Here is a 19446-nt window from a genome sequence, read left to right on the forward strand (position 1 = left end):
AGGTTGGAAGGTTTTGTTTGTTTGTTTGTGTATTATAGTTAATGATTAATTAATAATTACGTATTTGAAATGAGTACATACTGATTATTTATAGATTTTATTGGCATATTCTAAGCTTTTAACTTCTTAGGTTTAGATGTCAGAATCATAGACTAGGCTACAGTAGCAACTGCTAACATAGGCTAGGCTTATTGCTAAGGGACATATGCTAAAGTCCTAATACGTATATGCAGTAAAAATAGGGTTGAACATTACATGCAGTTGAATATTACTCAAGTATGTACAGTATTTTGCCTTTTTGGAGTCTTATTTCTTCCGTTGGATCGGCGTCGTAACCCTAGAACATGTGTTGTAGGCCTGAAAATATAATTTACTGGGGTGTTTTTGTAGGGCTTGGAACGGATTAGGCATTTTACATGTAAAATGTGGTTCAAGATACGAAAAGCTCATGATACGAAGGCTGCCTCGGAACGGATTAATTTCGTATGTCGAGGTACCACTGTACTTATGGTACACTTATCTTGCTTCATAATTGTTGGCTAGCTAATATTAATCTCTCTCTCTCTCTCTCTCTCTCTCTCTCTCTCTCTTCTCCTCTCTCTCTCTCTCTCTCTCTCTGTACATTTTAATCTTCATGCTATCAAATAGTCATTTAAATTTTTCAGATTTTGTAGCATTGTGTTTTATTAAAGAGAGAATTGAGTCTTAATTTTAGGCAGTATTGAGGACTCTAATTTTACTCTCATTGTGTCTGTCTTCTCTCCTTTCTCTCATACTTGCCATGTCATCACAGTTCTTCCAAGTACTCAGTTGGAGGGATTTCAGACACTTGTCACATAGGTAGTCCTTGAACACTTGAAGCATTTTCAGTTAAGTATGGTATGAAAGTATAGACTGTCCTGCTTAAATATGGGTAAAACAGGTTTTGATGCAGGTAGAACCTGTTTTTGGAAGCTGCTGCGAGTCCTCAAGGAGTTAGTTACTCTCTCATGTTCCCCCAAGGTTCTATAAGACAAACCCAATGACAAGCAATCCCTGGTTATTGACGGGGCTGCTGTTCTGACGGCTTGATTATAAGCAAAAATCGCCGATAACCAGAAATTGGCGCTGATTGCCGCCTATAACCGGAATTTTGCCCCATTGACTGGTTGAAAGCACCTCTGTTAGTTATGTATTGGAGCCAGTACTGTGCTTCCGGTGCTGATGACCAGAAATCTGAGCATTTCGGTGCCGAAAATTGCTCATTTTTTGGCAACTTACGGCGCTAGACAAGCCCCATAAAATCGGATCGCCGATAACTGGGGACTGCCTGTACAAAGAATTTTCTTATACTAGTTGGTTTCAGCCAGAATAGTGTTTGTTGGTAGAATGACTTTACTTTCACTAAGTCTTGCGTAGATGTGAGAACAACATAAATTGTCCGCCATCATTTCACACCATGTCTGTGCAAGATAAATGGCTTTATTTCAGCCATAAACTCCTGTTTCCCAGTCATCATAAAATTCTGAAATTCTGTCGTCACATGATTGATGTTTCAAAAATGAAGAGACAGATGGTTGATGACTCCCAGAGAGGTTACTATTGGTTCCGTAAATTTTTTGTTGTACTATATGTATTGTCTGTTGAACTGGAGAAAGGTTGCTTTCATGACTTTCATTAGTATGATTGGGTCTCTTGGGCTTTCATTGCTATATTATTAGGCAGGGTAACTGTCTCCTTCATTCTTTGTACAAGCATATACTCTGTAATGTGTGTTTTCTTTTCTTGAATGTTATCAGGTTCTGCTTGGGCTTTTTAAACATTTCATTTAGTCTCCATAATCCTTGTCTGCGGTGGAATTCCTGTACTGCTTCCCCCCATGCTTACAGTGGACCCCCTGTATTTGCGTTCTCCGGATTCGAAGATTCACACATTCGCGGATTTCTCTCTGGAACATTCCCCCCATTATTCGCGGAAAATTTGCCTATTCGCAGTATTTTTCTATAAATGTCCACAAATTCCTGTTTTTTTTTTTATCATAAAATGCACTTTTGTGATAAAACTAAAAAAAGCAGGTATACAAGTTTTTAGTGGGTTTTTCTTGAGTTTTAACTATTCAATTATTCACAGGTTTCTAACTATTGGGGGAAAATTTGCCTATTCGCAGTATTTTTCTATAAGAAATGTCCACAAATTTTTTTTTTTTTTTTTTTTAATCATAAAATGCACTTTTGTGATAAAACTATTAAAAAAAGCAGGTATACAAGTTTTTAGTGGGTTTTTCTTGAGTTTTAACTAACAAAATAGGAGGTTTTAAGCATTTTTATAGTTTCCAGCCATTCACAGGTTCTAACTATTGGGGGTTGGGTCTGGTACGCATCCCCCATGAATACAGGGGACTACTGTAGTTAGTTGGAAATGTATTTTAGAAAATCCGTTGTTACAAATACTGTGCTCTTATCCCTAATGAGCATACATTCTGGATATCATAAAATTCCAGGAACTTTCATAGTGAGTTTCCACAGTATAGAATTTATAAACAGTATGTATACAGTAATACATTGAGATACAAGCAGCCCAACATACAAATTTTTTTTAGATATGAGCTGTGACTCTGTCCATATTTTTGTCTGAGATACAAGTGGAATTCTGAGATACGAGTCGTGCTTTGGGAGGCTGCCAGTAGTTGGCACACAGGTCCAGCATCAGCAGCACCAGCACTTTTTAAGGATAATAACACTTCTTTTAAAAGGCAGGCAAAAGCAAGCCCATCTTCTTGTAAAATAAGTTCAAAAACAGCAAAAGAGATTAATAAAAGTACAGTGGAACCCCCGGATTCGTGTTCTCTGGATTTGCGGACTCACACAGATTTCTGTAGGGAACATTTCCCCGCATTATTCAAGGAAAATTCGCCTATTCACGGTATTTTTCTATGAGAAATATCCAGAAATTCCTGGTTTTTTTTTTTATCAATTTCATCATAAAATGCACTTTTGTGATAAAACTATTAAAAAAACAAGTATAATGAATTTTAGTGGGTTTTTCTTGAATTTTAACTAACAAAATAGGAGGTTTTAAGCATTTTTATAGGGGTTTCAACTATTCGCAGGTTCTAACTATTCACGGAGGGGTCTGGTACGCATCCCCAGCGAATAAGGGGGACCACTGTATTGTTTTAACGTTATACATGCTCGTCGCGTAAATGTGTAAAGCCACGAACAACTGAATGAGAAACAACTTTTTTGCTAAGTACGACCGATTTGGATAACATCCAATTGGCTTGTATTTCAACGATCGTACGATACTAAACAATTGCTGTAGTTATGTTATAAATGACGTTATGTAGAATAGGACTGATATATTTTATGTAATAACTTTATTCGCTGTAAAAGATCAGCAAGCTGAAGCTGAGGAAACTGTTCAAGCTGCTAATGACTATTATAGTGCATCGTCAACTAGGATAAAACTCCTGTAAACGTATGCCATCAAACACAACCGTAGATAAAATTGAGAAAAAATAATATTTAATCAAAACTACTTGGCTTGAAAGAACACATTTTACTGATGTATTCACGCTGATAAAAGATAACATAAAGCTCATATTATGATGAAATCAAGTGAAAATAGTGAACGGAAGCACATTATTTTTTTTTTGCACATTCTGTTAATGGAAAAAATAGTTTGGTTCACAATGAAAGTATTTAGGTCATATTTCGACTTGGAAAAATGTTGTACGTATAGTATAACGAAAAATTACTTTCTCTCCTATAAGTAAAGTATCTAGATATTTGTTTATACCAGCTGGCTAGAAGCAAGAAAATCTGCACAGAATTGAGTTAAATCAAGGCCACTGGTTAAGTACACCAAAATAAACTCGTAATCCACATAAACTGATTTCCAAACCAAAATTTTGACTGCTATGTGTTATTGTTTTATAATGCAATATGAGAGTACATACAATATTATTGGATACAATGAAATAATGTACTATACATTTTTAAAAGATTCATGGAAAAGATAGATATTTGTTACATTTTTATTTTATAATTATTTGTAGCCATCAGCAGCCTGCCATCTCCCAGATATACTGATGTCGGACTGAGTCCGATTTTTTTGAACCTCCAGAATTGGCTTATATTAATAAATTACTATAACATATATGTAGTATAGAGTATACTGTAGGCTAGGCTACTGTATTTGTATGTATATGATATACCATAGTATACACTAGGCTAACTCATGTTAACCCTTAAACGCCGAGCCAGTATTTCCGAAAGTTTCTTACATATGCCGGCGGCATTCGCGAGTGAGCACTGAAGAGGAAAAAAAGTTTTTTTCAAAAAATCATAACACGCTTAATTTTCAAGATTAAAGTTTATTTTGGCTCCTTTTTTTGTCATTGCCTGAAGTTTAGTATGCATACATCAGAAATGAAAAAATATCATATATAAATATTGGAATATATGACAGCGCAAAAAAAATTCCATATATAATTGTATACAAATCGCGCTGTGAGCAAAACGGTTAAAGCTAATGAGTTAATTATTTTTTTGTTGTATTGTACACTAAATTGCGATTGTTTTGGTATATAACAAATTGTAAAACAATCAAAGCAACACAGAGAAAATATTATCACAATATGATGCATGAATTCGTAATGTGCAGACGTAAAAAGTTTTCAAAAATTCACCATAAATCTTTGTTGAAAAATTAAGGTAATTGATTGAATATTACTAGACTGTAAGTGTTGTAGCTTACAATTGCAGTTTTTTACCATTTCAGTTGAGTTAAAGTTGACCGAAGGTCAAATTTTTTCTATTTATCGTTATTTATATGAAAATATATATTTCAAAACTGATAAGCTACAACAATGAGTTGTTTTTTGTTGTATTCTACATAAAATTGCACATGTTTTTGTTGTATTCTACATGAAATTGCACACATTTTCATATATAAAACTTTATGCAACGGCTAATTTAAAATGGTGCAAACATTACGACAATCGGACGAAAAAATTTATGAATTTTTCGGAATAGTTACCGCGCAGATAAGGAAAAAGTGTTTTCATAAATTCACCATAAATCGAAATATTGTGCAAGAGACTTCCAATTTGTTGCAAAATGAAGGTAAGTGATTGAATATTACTAGAATATAAGAGTTTTAGCTTACAATTATGTTTTTCGACCATTTCGGTCGAGTCAAATTTGACCGAAGGTAGAAATTTTGGCACTTATCGTTATTTATATGAAAATATTTCAAAACTGATAAAAGCTACAACCATGAGTTGTTTATAGTTGTATTCTACATGAAATTGCGCACATTTTCATATATAATACTCTGTAACGGCTAATATAAAATCGTGCAAAAATTATGTCAAAGTGACGAAACAATTTCTGAGATATGTCGCTGATGCTTTTTAGTGCGAGAAGAAAGAAATATGCGCTTGCCCGCCTGCGTAACAATTGTAAACAAAACAACAGCTTGATCCGTGAACTCCCAGCATCCCCCAAGGTGCGTGATTCAAATGTTTTTGCCTAGTAGGCTTATAACCCTTTTTCCGCGGATTTTTCAAAAACATTTCGTCGACGTACCATACGTCAGTTCGGCACCCAACAGACAATTTTCTTCGACGTTTATTACGTCCAATTGGCGTTTAAGGGTTAATGTTATTCAATTTCTCTCTGTACTGAATTATCATAAGCCAATATGCATTGAACCTAGAGAATTAACTGAAATTAACAATTATTATACTATATATGTATAAAGTATACTATGTAGTGTAGACTAGGCAACCCTATATGTAAAGATGGTCTTGAGTACCCTAGGCAATATTCAAGATACGATTTTCCAACAAACGATGGGTTTTTTGGAACCTAACCCCGTTGTAAGTAGGATAATACCTGTACTTGTGTGTTTAATTAAAAACATCTATTTTTTTTTTTTTTTTTTTTTTTTTTTTTTTTTTTTTTTTGTTTTTTTTTTTTTTTTTTTTTTTTTTTTTTTTTTCATAATTTGTGATGGTTTGGGGATGTTTCACAGGGCTGGAACAGATTAAATCTATTAAGTTACTTTAAATGGGAAAAATTAGTTTGACATACGGTACAAGTAGATTGACTTACGAGCCTTGTTACAGAACGAATTAAACTCTTATCTCAAGGTACTATTACTGCAAATATGTAAAAGTGAATAGGGGCAAGAAGGAGTTGCTGATATTTAGAATAAAAGCAGTAAATATATTTTAGTAGTGATTATTATATAGCAGAATAAAAACTATTATAGACAATGGGTATATGTAATCACTAACATAAAAAACACCAATTATGAAAAAAATGTTAAAATGGGCCTGAGGAAAGTCTGCAAATGTTACCCTTAAACAAAGGAACACGAGCCCTTGACTGTAGTGCTTAGGAAGGCTATGGTGCTTAGGCAATGGCACAGACCAAGTTGTAAGAACATTGATTACACTGGCCTGTGTTTCAAAACTTTTTTTTTTCTTTTATTTACAAAGGTCAAGTGTTTTCCAACTGATGTCGGACCCTTCTTGCATGCTGAACTCAAAGATACAGTTCATTTTCATGTGTTGGGTCTGGTTTCTAAGATATAGTCTATTTCTATTCCAGCATATTTTTCCAAAATATTGCAATCATCCAAGTGTTTGTGGGCTTTGTTTTTGCAAAATCGGGTAACCTTTGATAATTATTTTTATTTCACTTTTCAGGTCTATATATGGATAAAAATGAATTGGAAGTGTAAAAACTATCCTAATAGGTTCTGTTATATCTGACATGTGGTTCTTCCAGACTGTCAAGCAAAAATCACAGATTTTGTGAAGAAGGCATACAAGCTTACTCTGGAGTCAAACTAGCGGACCAGGATAAGCCATTCGCTCCCCATATCTGCTGCAAAACATATAGACAACTTACGGGATTGGAGGAACAGGAAAAGGAAGGGTATGCCATTTGGTGTCCCAACAGTGTGGAGGGAAGGGAAAGATCATGTTACAGACTTTTGTATGACAAATCTAAAAGGCATCAATCACAAGAACAAGCATCATGTTCAATAGTGGTGGGCAGAAATCGAGTCTAGCTTAGCGGTTCTGGAATCGACTCACATCCACAGAAAATTTACTCTGCTCTGCTCCCTATTCGCCAGCTGTTCGGCACACATGATCATGAATTCATGACTCTTTCATCATGATCACCGACCTGGGGTCAGCTCACTGACCGCTTGCTCTTAGGGATCAGTCAGTGACATTCAGTGATTGGAAGGAGGATATATAAAAGAGAGGAGAGTTAAAAATAAACATAAGGGAGTGTAAAATAAAACAGATTAATAAAGAAAAATTCTAAGGTGAATAAAAATGAGTGTAAACAATTGTAATTGAAATTAGACTCACAAACAATCTTTGAAACATATAGCAGAATAATTGATTATAAGTTAATAAGATAAATACAAAAGAAGGAAATAAGTACGTATAGCATTTATAATGAAAAAAAAGAAAGAAATAGGCTATTTGATTCGAGACAAACTGCTAAAACTAAAAGGCTTAGGGCAAGGGTATAGATTAAGAGGATTAAGATGGCCCAGAAAAGGCAGATAGCCTAAAGCAGTGTTCTCCTATATGAAAATAGGCAGTGCTACATTAATCTGTTTTAATTCCTCCCTACCGCTCGATTTTAGTTTGACTTTATGGTCGTGTTTTATTGGACAGAGAACATTTGTAATTATCTTGAAATGCAGGCCTGTCTCTCTTAAGCAGCTTAGGAAGCGCCTGAGGGCCGAGTGAATGCTATATTGACATCACCCTGAGTGACCTGGCGAATATTTCTTTCCTCCATGACCTCCCCGAAACCTACCATCTCTCGTTTGTTTTTCTTAGGTGGAGCTGCACCCTGGGAGTCGACTCCAGAATCAATTTTTGTGAGTCCACCCTCTCCAAGAGTCTATTTTGTCAAGTCTAAAATTGCAGATTCTTGGCCAGCCCTAATGTTCAATACTCTGATGTTCCTTCTGCCTTAAAGCCAGTTTCCCATGACCCTGGTCTTCCTGTTCCTGAGCCAAATGTCACCATGGAATCTACTACTAGTTCTAATTCCAAATCTAGTGACATGACTGATACAGCTGAGTGTGGTGCATACAGGCCAGAAGAGGGCGACCAACCGGTGCCTTTGACCCAAGCCGAACTCAGTGACCTGGCACAAGACCTGAACCTTTCCAAGGAGTCTGCCCAGCTACTGGATTCTCTTCATTGAGAGAAACATCTACTGGCACCAGGAACAACATTCTGTTGGTATAGGGACCACAAGAGAATTTAGAAAATCCCTCACTTTGATGAAGCATCTTCACTGGTCTACTGTAACAATATTGCTGACCTGATTGAATTACTTGGTCTTAAGTATGACGCTATGGAATGGAGACTTTTCATTGACTCATCTAACAGAAGTCTCAAGGCAGTTCTTTTGAATAACAAATAAGTTTTCATCAATCCCTGTTGGGCACTCAGTTGAAATGAAAGAATCCCACAAGAGCATAGAGCGTCTGTTGTCTGCTCTGAACTACCAGGAATATAAATGGTTTATCTGTGGAGATCTTAAAGTTGTTGGACTCATCCTAGGACTTCAAGGTGGTTACACTAAGTATCCATGCTTTCTGTGCTTATGGGATAGCCATGCTGATGACCAGCATTATGTCAGACAAGAGTGATCATCAAGACAAGAATTAAAACGCGGTCACACAACGTTCTGTCCCACCCTCAGGTTGAACCGAGCAAGATATAGCTTCCACCCCTCCACATCAAACTCGGTCTCTTGAAGAAGTTTGTAAAGGCATTGGACAGGGAAGGTAGAGGATTTGCTTTCCTTCATCAGAAGTTTCAACAAAAAAGCATGGAGAAACTTAAGGTAGGTATATTTGATGGTCCTCAAATAAGGTTACTCATCATGGATGCTATTTTTGATGATGCACTGAATCTTGCTGAACTCTGCCTGGTTGTCCCTGAAATCAGTCATTGTAAACTTCCTTGGCAACCACAGAAGTTCCCAGTATCAAGAGGTGGTTGATGAGTTAATGGAGAATTTCCACTAACTTGGTACACATGTCAATGAAAATCATTTCCTCCGGCCTCATCTGGACTGTTCTCCAGAGAATTGTGGAGACCTCAGTAAAGAACAAGGTGAGCGCTTTCACCAACATATCAGTGTTATGGAGGAACGCTATCAATGGCGATGAAATGTCAACTTTCTGGCCGACTACTGCTGGTGCCTGAAGAGGGATGTGGAGTCTGCTTAGCACAAATGGAAGTCTCTGAAGAGACCATTCATTCATGAGTAGCTTCCTTAGTTCATTATACTCTTCTTGCTATCTATTCAAAATATTTTGTAAGCCCTCTATGAATATGTGAATATTCCATATATTGTTTCATTCACCTAAAAATAGATCAGAATTTAGGATATTTTTAATGTGCTAATATTTCATTAACTTGATCTGATTGAGTAAAATGAGCATGAATTTTGGATTCAGTGCAAAAAACTAGGCTAAAATCAGGTATTATATGTTAGACTTTGAAAACAGCGCCAGCCAGTGTCATATGTGGTCACTATCCAGTGAAGTAAACTGAATGTGGCATTTGAGGTAACAGGTGCCAAAAATTGCCCTTCAGATACTCCAGTCAATTACAGATAAACAGTGAGAAAGATATGTTTCCAGTAATTAAGAAAAGTACATTTCTACCAGAGGTAAATGCTGGCGGTCAAGTAATGGATAATCAAATCTTTAACCTGTATAAAGAACTGATAGCTAAATTTAAGCTGACATCGCAGAAAGTTGTGGTTTACATCACTAGGAGAGATACTGAATGTTAGGATTTTGACTTTTAATGAATTTGTACAATAGTAACATCATGATATCCTCAATGTGTATGGTCCATTTTTAAATTATTTAATACATGTCAATGTAATGTTCAAGGTAATAGTTGCAATATAGATTATATCTCCTTTACAGCCAATTTGAACGTATCTTGAATGATGAGTCTGCACCAGAAAAAGGAGAACTTTACCTTGGTGCTCTTACTGCTGGTGAACGCAAACCTTGGGCTGAGGCACGCTCAAAATACTTCAGTAAGGGAATCAATAGGTCTTCATTGGAAGTAATTGGTACGTATGAAGTCAGTAAGGGAATCAATAGGTCTTCATTGGAAGTAATTGGTACGTATGAAGTTATAATATCTTGAGAAGCAAAGATAATTTATTTAGCCTAGAGAGAATCTCGGCTGTGGTTCCATTATAGCTTGAAGTTTTTTTCCAACTCAACCAGCCTGAAAAACAGGAAAATTGTATTGAATCCCTGTAATTGTCACTAAAGTAGATGTCTCTCACCTGAAATTGTCTTAAAAGTATAGTCATCTCCCACTCTGTGAATATGAAGATACAGGCAGTCTCCGAGTTACGACGGGTTCGGCTTACGACGTTCCGAGGTTAAGGCACTTTTCAATTATATTCATCAGAAATTATTTCCAGGGTTACAACGCATGTTCCACGGTTACGATGCCTACAACACTGTTCTGGCAGATGAAATATGACACCAAAAATGCAAAATAATCAATATTTGAAGGTTTTTTTTTGATGAAAAATGCAATAAGAGTGCAGTTTACATAGTTTTCAATGCACCCAATGCATTAAAAGTAAGGTTTTCTTAGTATTTTTTATGATGTTCCGGCTTACGACGATTTTCAGTCTCAAGAACGGAACCCCCGTTGTAACCCAGGGACTGCCTGTATTTTCAAGAAGACACACTTGGTGGCAACATCCCATTAAAGAACTTCGTTCTTGCTATGGAACCAATGTAAATACTAATGTTGACAAATACGGGAAATTCTCAACCAAATCCGTTAGAATTTGGGAGGATTTTTAATGATGATCTGTACATAACTTAAGTATCTCTCAGTGTGAGGTAGGGGAATGTTATGGCATTATGCAGTTAACACCATAAGACCATGTCATATCACATGGACAGTTCTTATTGTCGCCAAGGTTATAGCGCACTAAACTACTGTTGCTGTAGATTGGAACCCAGTAAAGTAGCTAGTTCTCCTACGTGGAAATTTATTATGTTGTTGCCAGATCTGCTGCCTTGTTAGCACTTCACCCATTTTCAACATGTAAACCTTGGATATAAATATGCACCGGAAGACATCAATATATACAAAAACTACAGCCATTAGAGAGAGAGTTATGTTTATCTGTTTCATGACTTTATTTATTGTACATCTGTAGATATTCACTGCATAATCTCAGCCTGTATTAATTATTAATGAGTAACATCAAGTATTGTATCTTTTGTATCCCTTTACCCCACAAAACATTCTAAACCGTCACTGGGAATCATTACATAGGGGTTTTGCCATTGAGAAAAGTGCCATAGAGTTCCAGCACATAACCCACTGCTACGTCCATCAAGAGTTGCAAGGGAGTTAAGGGTGTTTTGGTAGGAAGCTTCCTACCAAAATACCTTCAACGTCCTTGCTTTTCCACACCCTTTCTGTAGTCCTAATATTTTCCTTCTCCAAGAGCTCATAGAACATTTAGAGGAGTCCAGTTTGAACCTTGGGATGATGCTGAATGTGTATTTGTTCATACACGAAACAAACCTTCGGTCTTAACATTAGGATTTACTAGCGCCAAGCTGGAAACCGGTAGAATTAAAATTACACTTGTGAGATCCAGGGACTAATGGCATCTATACCAGGTCACGGGGCATGTATACCCAGAATGCCCACGGCTACCTGTGACCCATCAGTTATTTTCCTACCGCCTTTAAGATAAGACGTGTTACTGTCTATCTCATTTAAAGCCGGTTTTTCAGTTTGCCCGTTCTTTATCCATTTCATTTTTTATTTTTCATTCCTTTTCTTTCTCCAAGTGTGATCAGTGTGTGGTAAGAGTGTATACGTGGTATGATGGAGAATTTTGCCTCAACATCGGGATCGTCTACCGCTTCGAAGAGGAGACAAAGGAAATGCCCAGGAGTCAGTGGCTTTCCATGTTCTAGGTTCCTAACTTCGGTGTCGACGGATCCTCATCCAACGTGTAGTAGGTGCAGGGAAAACGTATGTACGGTTACTAATCCGTGTTCTGTTTGTCGCGGTTGGTCGGTGAAACAGTGGAAGAAGTTCTATGGGAAAAGCCAATACAAAAGGAAGGTGGTGACGCCATCTTTGGATGACCAAAACCTTACCGGCTTCTTTTGTATCGGTAATAAACCAGGCTGCTCCATATGTTTCTCCACCTGCTTTTGAATTGTCTCATACCCTCGGTTTTTCTCCTAGCGGTTCTGTATCGGAAACGTCAGGAGGGGCCTTGGGTAATTTTATGAATAATTTGCACTCTCCTTTGTTCCCAGCAAGTAGAGGGGGAGATCCGCCATCTTTGTTCCAGGCTCCTGCTACTCAAGCGCATAGGTTAGATGGTACGTGGTCAGCGCTAGGCCTACCAGGCGTACCAACCTTGGATGGTCTGCTTGCGCATTATATGACGTCACGGTTCCAGCAGGGTCCGGCAGCGCTGAATGTTCCTCATCCCCCGGGCTTGCAATTATGGGAATTAATGCCGCGGCTTCACCATCCCACTCAGTATTTACAGCGATGCAGAACGTGGGAGGTAGTTTGGCAGCAAACGTGCGGTTGTCAGCAGAAACCTCTCAGTCTCTCCCTACGAGAAGGGATGACGTCACAACATACGTCACACTCTGATATGGCAGGCGTGATGACGTCACAGACCGATTCTCGGCCTTTTTCGCTGCACCCAGACGCTAATACGCCTTCGACCCGTCAATGCAAACTGTAATGCAGAAATTACAGGGATATAGAGAAGAGAATGAATAAGAGAGACAAAAAGAAAAAGTGTGATTCGCCTTCTTCGTCTTCTTCCTCTAGTTCGGCGTCATCGCTAAGTCCGATAACATCACGGCGAGCGCCAGTCAAGGCGTTGGAGGAGGATTCGGGAGTTCCTGGCGGATCCTCGGGCCAAGAGGAGAAGAATCAATTCTTCCTCTTCTTCGGACCAAGACTGTCATTTCCAAGTCAGCAAGAAGGTCGGAAAATCAGTGGCTATTAAGCACAAGGTTGGCAGACGAAGCCGTTCGCAAGAATCCGAACAAGCGAGAGAGGTGACGGGCCAGCGAGCTAGCGGCCGAGGCGGAGTTGCCAGTTCGGATCGCAAAAACTGCGATACCTCTGGTAAAATCGACGTTGGTGGCGAAAGGTGCAGCAGAGGATGGAGTGCAGGTCCCAGTTTCGCCCGTAAGGCCGTTCAAAGTACGTACGAAGGATGATAAGGCTCCTATTAAAAGTACGAAAAATAGAGAGTTGGCAACCTCGGCGGATACGTTCGTGGAAGGCAGTGTCCGTCTGGATAGAAGGCCGAGGCCGGGCTCGCCGACGCTCGAAAAACGATGCAATGCTAATAGAGACGAACTTATCTCTGTCTTAAGGGAGCCTTCATCTTGGAGATCTAGACGAGATTCTCGCTCTAGATCCGTGAGCAGAGAAAGAGTGAGACGTTCTTGTTCCCCTGCTGACTATCCGGGATCGAGCCAACAGCGGCCAGCAAAGATCAAAGAGACCGCGGCCGTGGAATTCCGGGCCGTCTGTCAGAAGATAGAGGCGAGACAACATCCCTCGTGACGGAGAGTGGTACACTAGAGCCGGAGGAAGCAGAAAACCAAGAGTTTCTGGCCTCGTATGCAGAGGTTATTGATTTGATTCGTCAATTCAATAGCCTTTCGGAGAAGACAGAAACACCGGCCAGTATACTTCCTCCTGGAATTGACATGGCGTTTGGACTAAAGAGGGATACCAAGGTGTCGTATGAATTGCCTTGTTCGAGTCATGCGGAATCGGTCTTGCAACACGTAAACGCAAAGATTGCAGGGAGGGATAATTCCTTAAAGATCTAATAGATCATTTAAATTTATTCCCCTCCAATGATAAAGCAAAGGAGATATTATACGACACCGAAGGTCCCTTTGCTGTCTAGACAAATGAACCCTAATGTTGTAAGGTTAAGGCCTGGATTAACCTTGGATCAGGTTAAAATGGAGTGCCTTCGATGACGTACCAAGAGGCTGCTACGTTAGAAGCAACAGCTTCTTCTGTCTTTCAGGCTGCTTCCTGGTTAGACCTTTGGTCAACAGCAGTGGCAAAAATTGCATCCTCGGAAGCAACAAGGAAAGTAGTGGATGAACCATTGTTCATTAGATTACTACAGTCAGGTTCCAAGGCGATTGCGTACCTGACAAACGTAAGTGCCAATGTTTGGGCAAATATCCTGCTAATGGAGGAGAGATGCAGCATTGCTAGACTAAGCCGCAATGTGGATTTGGATTCCCTGTTAGCAATGAGGAATGGGGATATCTTGGAATCGCAACTACTGTTGCCAGAGGTCATACTGGAAGAGGCGATAGATAGAAGAAGGATGGACACTAACGATAGGTTGGTGCAACAGGCAGTTAGGAAAAAACGTCTAACAGTCAAACTACTCCTTTGGAGGGAAGACAACAGCAGATGTCTCGAAAGAAGACAGCGAGACATGCATCCCTAATAGAGTCACAAGACCTTCTTCCCCAAAGAGGATACTCATCGCCCTTTCACAATAGAAACAACAGAGGAAGGGGCAATAGGGAAGAGGAGAGGCTCAAGAAGATAGGATGGGTGCCTCCCATCACTCCGGCCACACCAGTGGGGGGTTGCCTGGCAAATCACTGGAAGGTGTGGCAGGAACTAGGGGCAGAGCAGTGGGTGGTGGATGTTCTCAGGATCGGGTATTTGATTCCGTTCGAGGTAACCCCGCCCCTGACAGATCAACATTACCCCACGTCACTTATGCCCACAAATCTCAGAAGGCCACTATTCTGCAGGACGAAGTGAAGAAGATGATGGAAAAAGGAGCTGTGCAACAAGTATGGAGTCCGACAAAAGGCTTCTATAGCAGGATTTTTCTGGTACCCAAAGCCAACGGGGAGTGGAGGACAGTAATAGACCTGTCAACGCTGAATCTGTTTATAAGGAAAACCAGTTTCAAGATGGAAACTCCGAAAACGGTTCTACAAGCAGTCAGAATCGGACTTTATGCTGACAGTCGATCTAAAGGACGCATACTTTCAGATACCAGTCCATCAGTCTTCAAGGAAATTTCTCCGCTTCAGTCTTGCAGGGAAAGCTTTCGAATTCAAGGTCCTGTGCTTCGGATTGACAACGTCTCCTCAAGTTTTTACAAGAGTGTTCACCCTCGTGTCGGCGTGGGCGCATGCTCAGGGGATCAGGCTAATAAGATATCTGGACGATTGGCTGGTGATAGCAAAGTCCAGGGAGAAATTACTCAGGGACAGGGCGGCCCTCCTGCAGCTTTGTCACAGCCTAGGTATTGTGGTGAATCAGCAGAAGTCGCAGTTGGATCCAAGTCAACGTTTGGAATATATGGGAATGGGGATAGACACAACACAAGCCAAAGTATTCCCGACAGACCAAAGAGTAGAGAAATGCAAACAAGTGGTGAATGCCTTTCTGGGAAAGCAGACACAGCCAGCAAGACAGTGGCAGGTGGTGCTGGGAATCCTAACCTCCCTGGAGAAGCTAGTACCACAAGGAAGGCTACACTTCGTCCCTACAATGGAGGATGAAGGAGTTTTGGTCACCAACAGTAGATCACCCGTACGAGCAAATTCCCTTGTCGGCAGAAGTGAGGAAAGACTTGCTGTGGTGGGTGGACGACGACAATCTGACCAGTGGGTGTCCCCCTTCAACAATCCTCCCCAGACCTCTTGCTGTTCTCGGATGCGTCACTAGAAGGCTGGGGAGCCCATATGGAGGAGTTGATGGTGTCAGCAAAATGGAGTTGCAAGGACAGAGAACTCCATATAAACGTGCTGGAGTTAAAAGCAGCTTTCCTGGCTCTACAAGAATTCAGGGAGAGAGTAAAGGGACACTCAGTGGTATTGATGTCAGACAACACCACAGTAGTAGCTTATATAAACAAGCAAGGAGGCCTAGTTTCTCGGCAGTTACATGTGATGACAGTTCAACTTCACCAGTGGGCTATAGAGAACCTGGTAGACATCAAGGCCAGGTATATTCCGGGAAAAAGAAAACATAGTGGCCGACAAGTTGAGCCGCAGGGATCAGATTCTGGGAACGGAGTGGTCCCTACACCAACAGGTAGTGGACAGGATGCTCATGTTGTGGAAGGACCGATCATAGAGCTATTCGCAACCAGGTACAACAAAAAGTTGGAAGTGTATTGTTCAGTAGTCCCGGACGCAGAGGCAGTAGCAGAAGATGCGCTACAACACCCCTGGGACAATCTGGACGTGTACGCATTTCCTCCATTTTGTCTAATCCGTCAGGTTCTGAACAGGGTAATGCGGTCTCAGAACCTCAAGATGACCCTGGTAGCCCCGTTATGGCCGGAAAGCAGAGTGGTTTCCAGACCTACTGGAACTCCTAGTAGATGTGCCAAGAGAGTTACCTCCATGGAGCAACCTTCTGTGTCAGCCTCACGTGGAGAGGTACCACCAGTCGTGAAGTCCCTATCGCTTCATGGGTGGAGACTGTCAAGTATCTCCTCCGAGAGCGAGGGTTTTCGCAGAAAGCAGCAACTCAGATGGCAGGTAATATCAGAAAATCATCTGCGACAGTATACCAAGGAAAGTGGTCAGCATACTGTGATTGGTGTCGTAGAGGGAACGTGTCTCCACTCGGTACCACTATTCAGCAGTTAGCAGACTTTCTGATATATCTCAGAACAGAAAAACATATGTCTGTATCTGCAGTGAAGGGGTACAGGGCGGCTCTAGCCTCAGTCTTACGAATGAATGGAGTGGACATATCGTCTTCATGGAGTTGGCCATGCTGATGAGGAGCTTTGAATAGTCATGCCCACAAAGGAGCTAAAAGCCCCAGATTGGGTTCTGACCAAGGTACTGAGTAGTCTGACAAAACCCCCCTACGAACCACTAAGGCAGTCCACGGATAGGAGCCTGACCCTGAAGACCAGTCCTTCTTATTGGCCCTGGCTTCAACCAAAAGGGTGGGGGAGCTACATGGCCTCTCATATCTCATAAAGCACTCGAGAGGTTGGAGATCAATGGTGTGTGAGTTTGTCCAGAATTCGTGGCAAAGACCCAAAATCCAACAATAGTAGACGGCAGATTCGACTCCTTTACCATACCTTCCTTGGCAGACTTTGTAGGCAACGACAAAGCTGAGATGCTCCTGTGCCCGTCAGGGCACTAAGGGAGTACTTAAAGAGAACAAGGCACCTCAGGCCGGGGTGTCAGAGGTTGTTCGTAAGTACAGACAGAACAAGAAGGAAGTGTCCAAGAATACAATATCATTTTGGCTAAGGGAGACGATCAGAGTTGCTTATACTGCAGAAGACAGAGGGTCAGATAGCCAGGTGGGAGCTATTAGCTCATGACATCAGGGGTGTGAGTGCTTCCCTGCATTAAGAAGAACATGTCTGTGGATCCAAAATTCTGAAAGCTGGTGTGTGGGAAGCGCCAAACAACTTTCACCTCATTTTATTTGAAAGATGTTGCCCATAGATCCTTGGACACCTTTTCCTTGGTCCAGTGGTAGCGGCCCAACAAGTGATATAGTTCATCCAGTGCCCCTTGGCGGGTCAGTTTGCATCTAGTCTAAGATGAAGGTATGAAGTAGAATGAATGGGATGTCTGGTCTTTTTTCTTTACTACTTTCTTCCTACTCCTTTAACTACGGGCAATATGAAGGAGAGTACCGTCATGTGCTGGAACGGACTAGATGCAGGTGAGATGGTCAGCCATACTGTGAAGCTATCTTAGCTGATGATATACTTTTCAGTAGCAACACACCCCTCTGGATAATAGGGAAAGAGGGGTGAAGGTGGATCCAGTTGCAAGGGACAAGAGTAAACAGTAGAATGGTATCTACACCCAGTGGGAGGAAACCAATAGATCCGCTTATATCTTTGGTCCTAGGTTCATTGTCCATTCTCTTAGAATTTCCCTATATATTCGGAAATGGATAAGGTGGCAAACTCCCAGTCAGTTGTAGAGACTTACCTCCCTCCAATAGTAAGTCTATCCTAATGTTAAGACCGAAGGTTTGTTTCGTGTATGAACAAATACCAAATTTGTAACTAATTTGTATTTTTCATAACTAACAAACCTGAGGTCTTAACAGTTAAAGGCCCACCTCGAACCACCCCTCTAGCAGTCTAAACTGGGTTAGAAATATAACTGATGGGTCACAGGTAGCCGTGGGCATTCTGGGTATACATGCCCCGTGACCTGGTATAGATGCCATTAGTCCCTGGATCTCACAAGTGTAATTTTAATTCTACCGGTTTCCAGCTTGGCGCTAGTAAATCCTAATGTTAAGACCTCAGGTTTGTTAGTTATGAAAAATACAAATTAGTTACAAATTTGGTATTTTAACTTGGTTTAGTAGAAAGGTCTTAAGAGTTGTGGAGATGGAAACACCACCTTGAGAATGTATAGAATTAACCCTTTCACAGTGGCATGCATGCATCCTTTGATGTGTAATATTGGTACAAAAGGGCTACCAGTGTTCATAATATGATACTCCTTATTTCTTGCCTTGATATCCGAAAGAATTTAATCCTTATTTCTTGCCTTGATATCCGAAAGAATTTTGAGGGAAAATCATCAGATTACTAAAAAGGCAGCAAATGACACTCACCTTAGCTCAATAACACTAGTCCCCCATGAGATTTTATGGGTGTAGATATTACATTTCTCTTTCCCAGTACATCTCATATACAACAGTAGTACCTCAGTCTTACGTGATTCGAGTTGTATGAATTCACAATAGTGTGAACTTTTCATTGGAACCTAACTACTAATTGTCATACACAAGTATTTCACTGACACGCAAACGCAATATTTTCAAATCCTAACTTCGCGTAAGTTTGAGGTATTACTGTGTATACATGTACAGTATTTATCTATATATGTATATACTTACGGATTGTTGTTGGTTTTAGTTCTTGTCTTTTGCAATAATATGTGAGTTGTAATTCCAATTTTGCATAAAGTTCATGAATATTAGAAAGAACATCCATTACTCACTAAAATAGTACTTCATCCCCACATTGTAGTATACCTTTATATACACACAGGATTGTTGCTGATTTTAGTTATCTTGTGATATTCTGTAATTGTAATTTTGCAAAATTAAGCAAAAAAAAATGTTAGAACAAATATAACTCGTTAAAATTAGCTGGTAGTTTTAGGAGTGTCTCGTTAAAGAGGCCTTGCCCAGTTTTGGAAATATTAATTTCTCATATATGGAACAAAACTGGGTCTTAAGATTAGGATAACCTTCTGGCACCAGCTGGAAACTGGTAAAAAACAATATAATTGTACATTCAAGGAATTTTTGGCTCCTGGCATCTGTCAAGAACAAGGTGGGTG

General features: G+C 40.1%; 1 protein-coding gene across 1 annotated transcript in view; it reads left to right on the plus strand.

Annotated features, from left to right (window-relative positions):
• LOC135220658 (carnitine O-palmitoyltransferase 1, liver isoform-like) overlaps window positions 1-19446 on the plus strand; it is a 485885-nt gene that overhangs the window by 229429 nt on the left and 237010 nt on the right. The window contains 1 exon segment of the mRNA XM_064258010.1: window positions 9979-10130. Within this exon segment, the coding sequence (XP_064114080.1) occupies window positions 9979-10130 (152 nt within the window).

This window comes from Macrobrachium nipponense, chromosome 2 (assembly GCF_015104395.2).
Source record: "Macrobrachium nipponense isolate FS-2020 chromosome 2, ASM1510439v2, whole genome shotgun sequence".
In the NCBI taxonomy this organism is placed as follows: Eukaryota; Metazoa; Arthropoda; class Malacostraca; order Decapoda; family Palaemonidae; genus Macrobrachium; species Macrobrachium nipponense.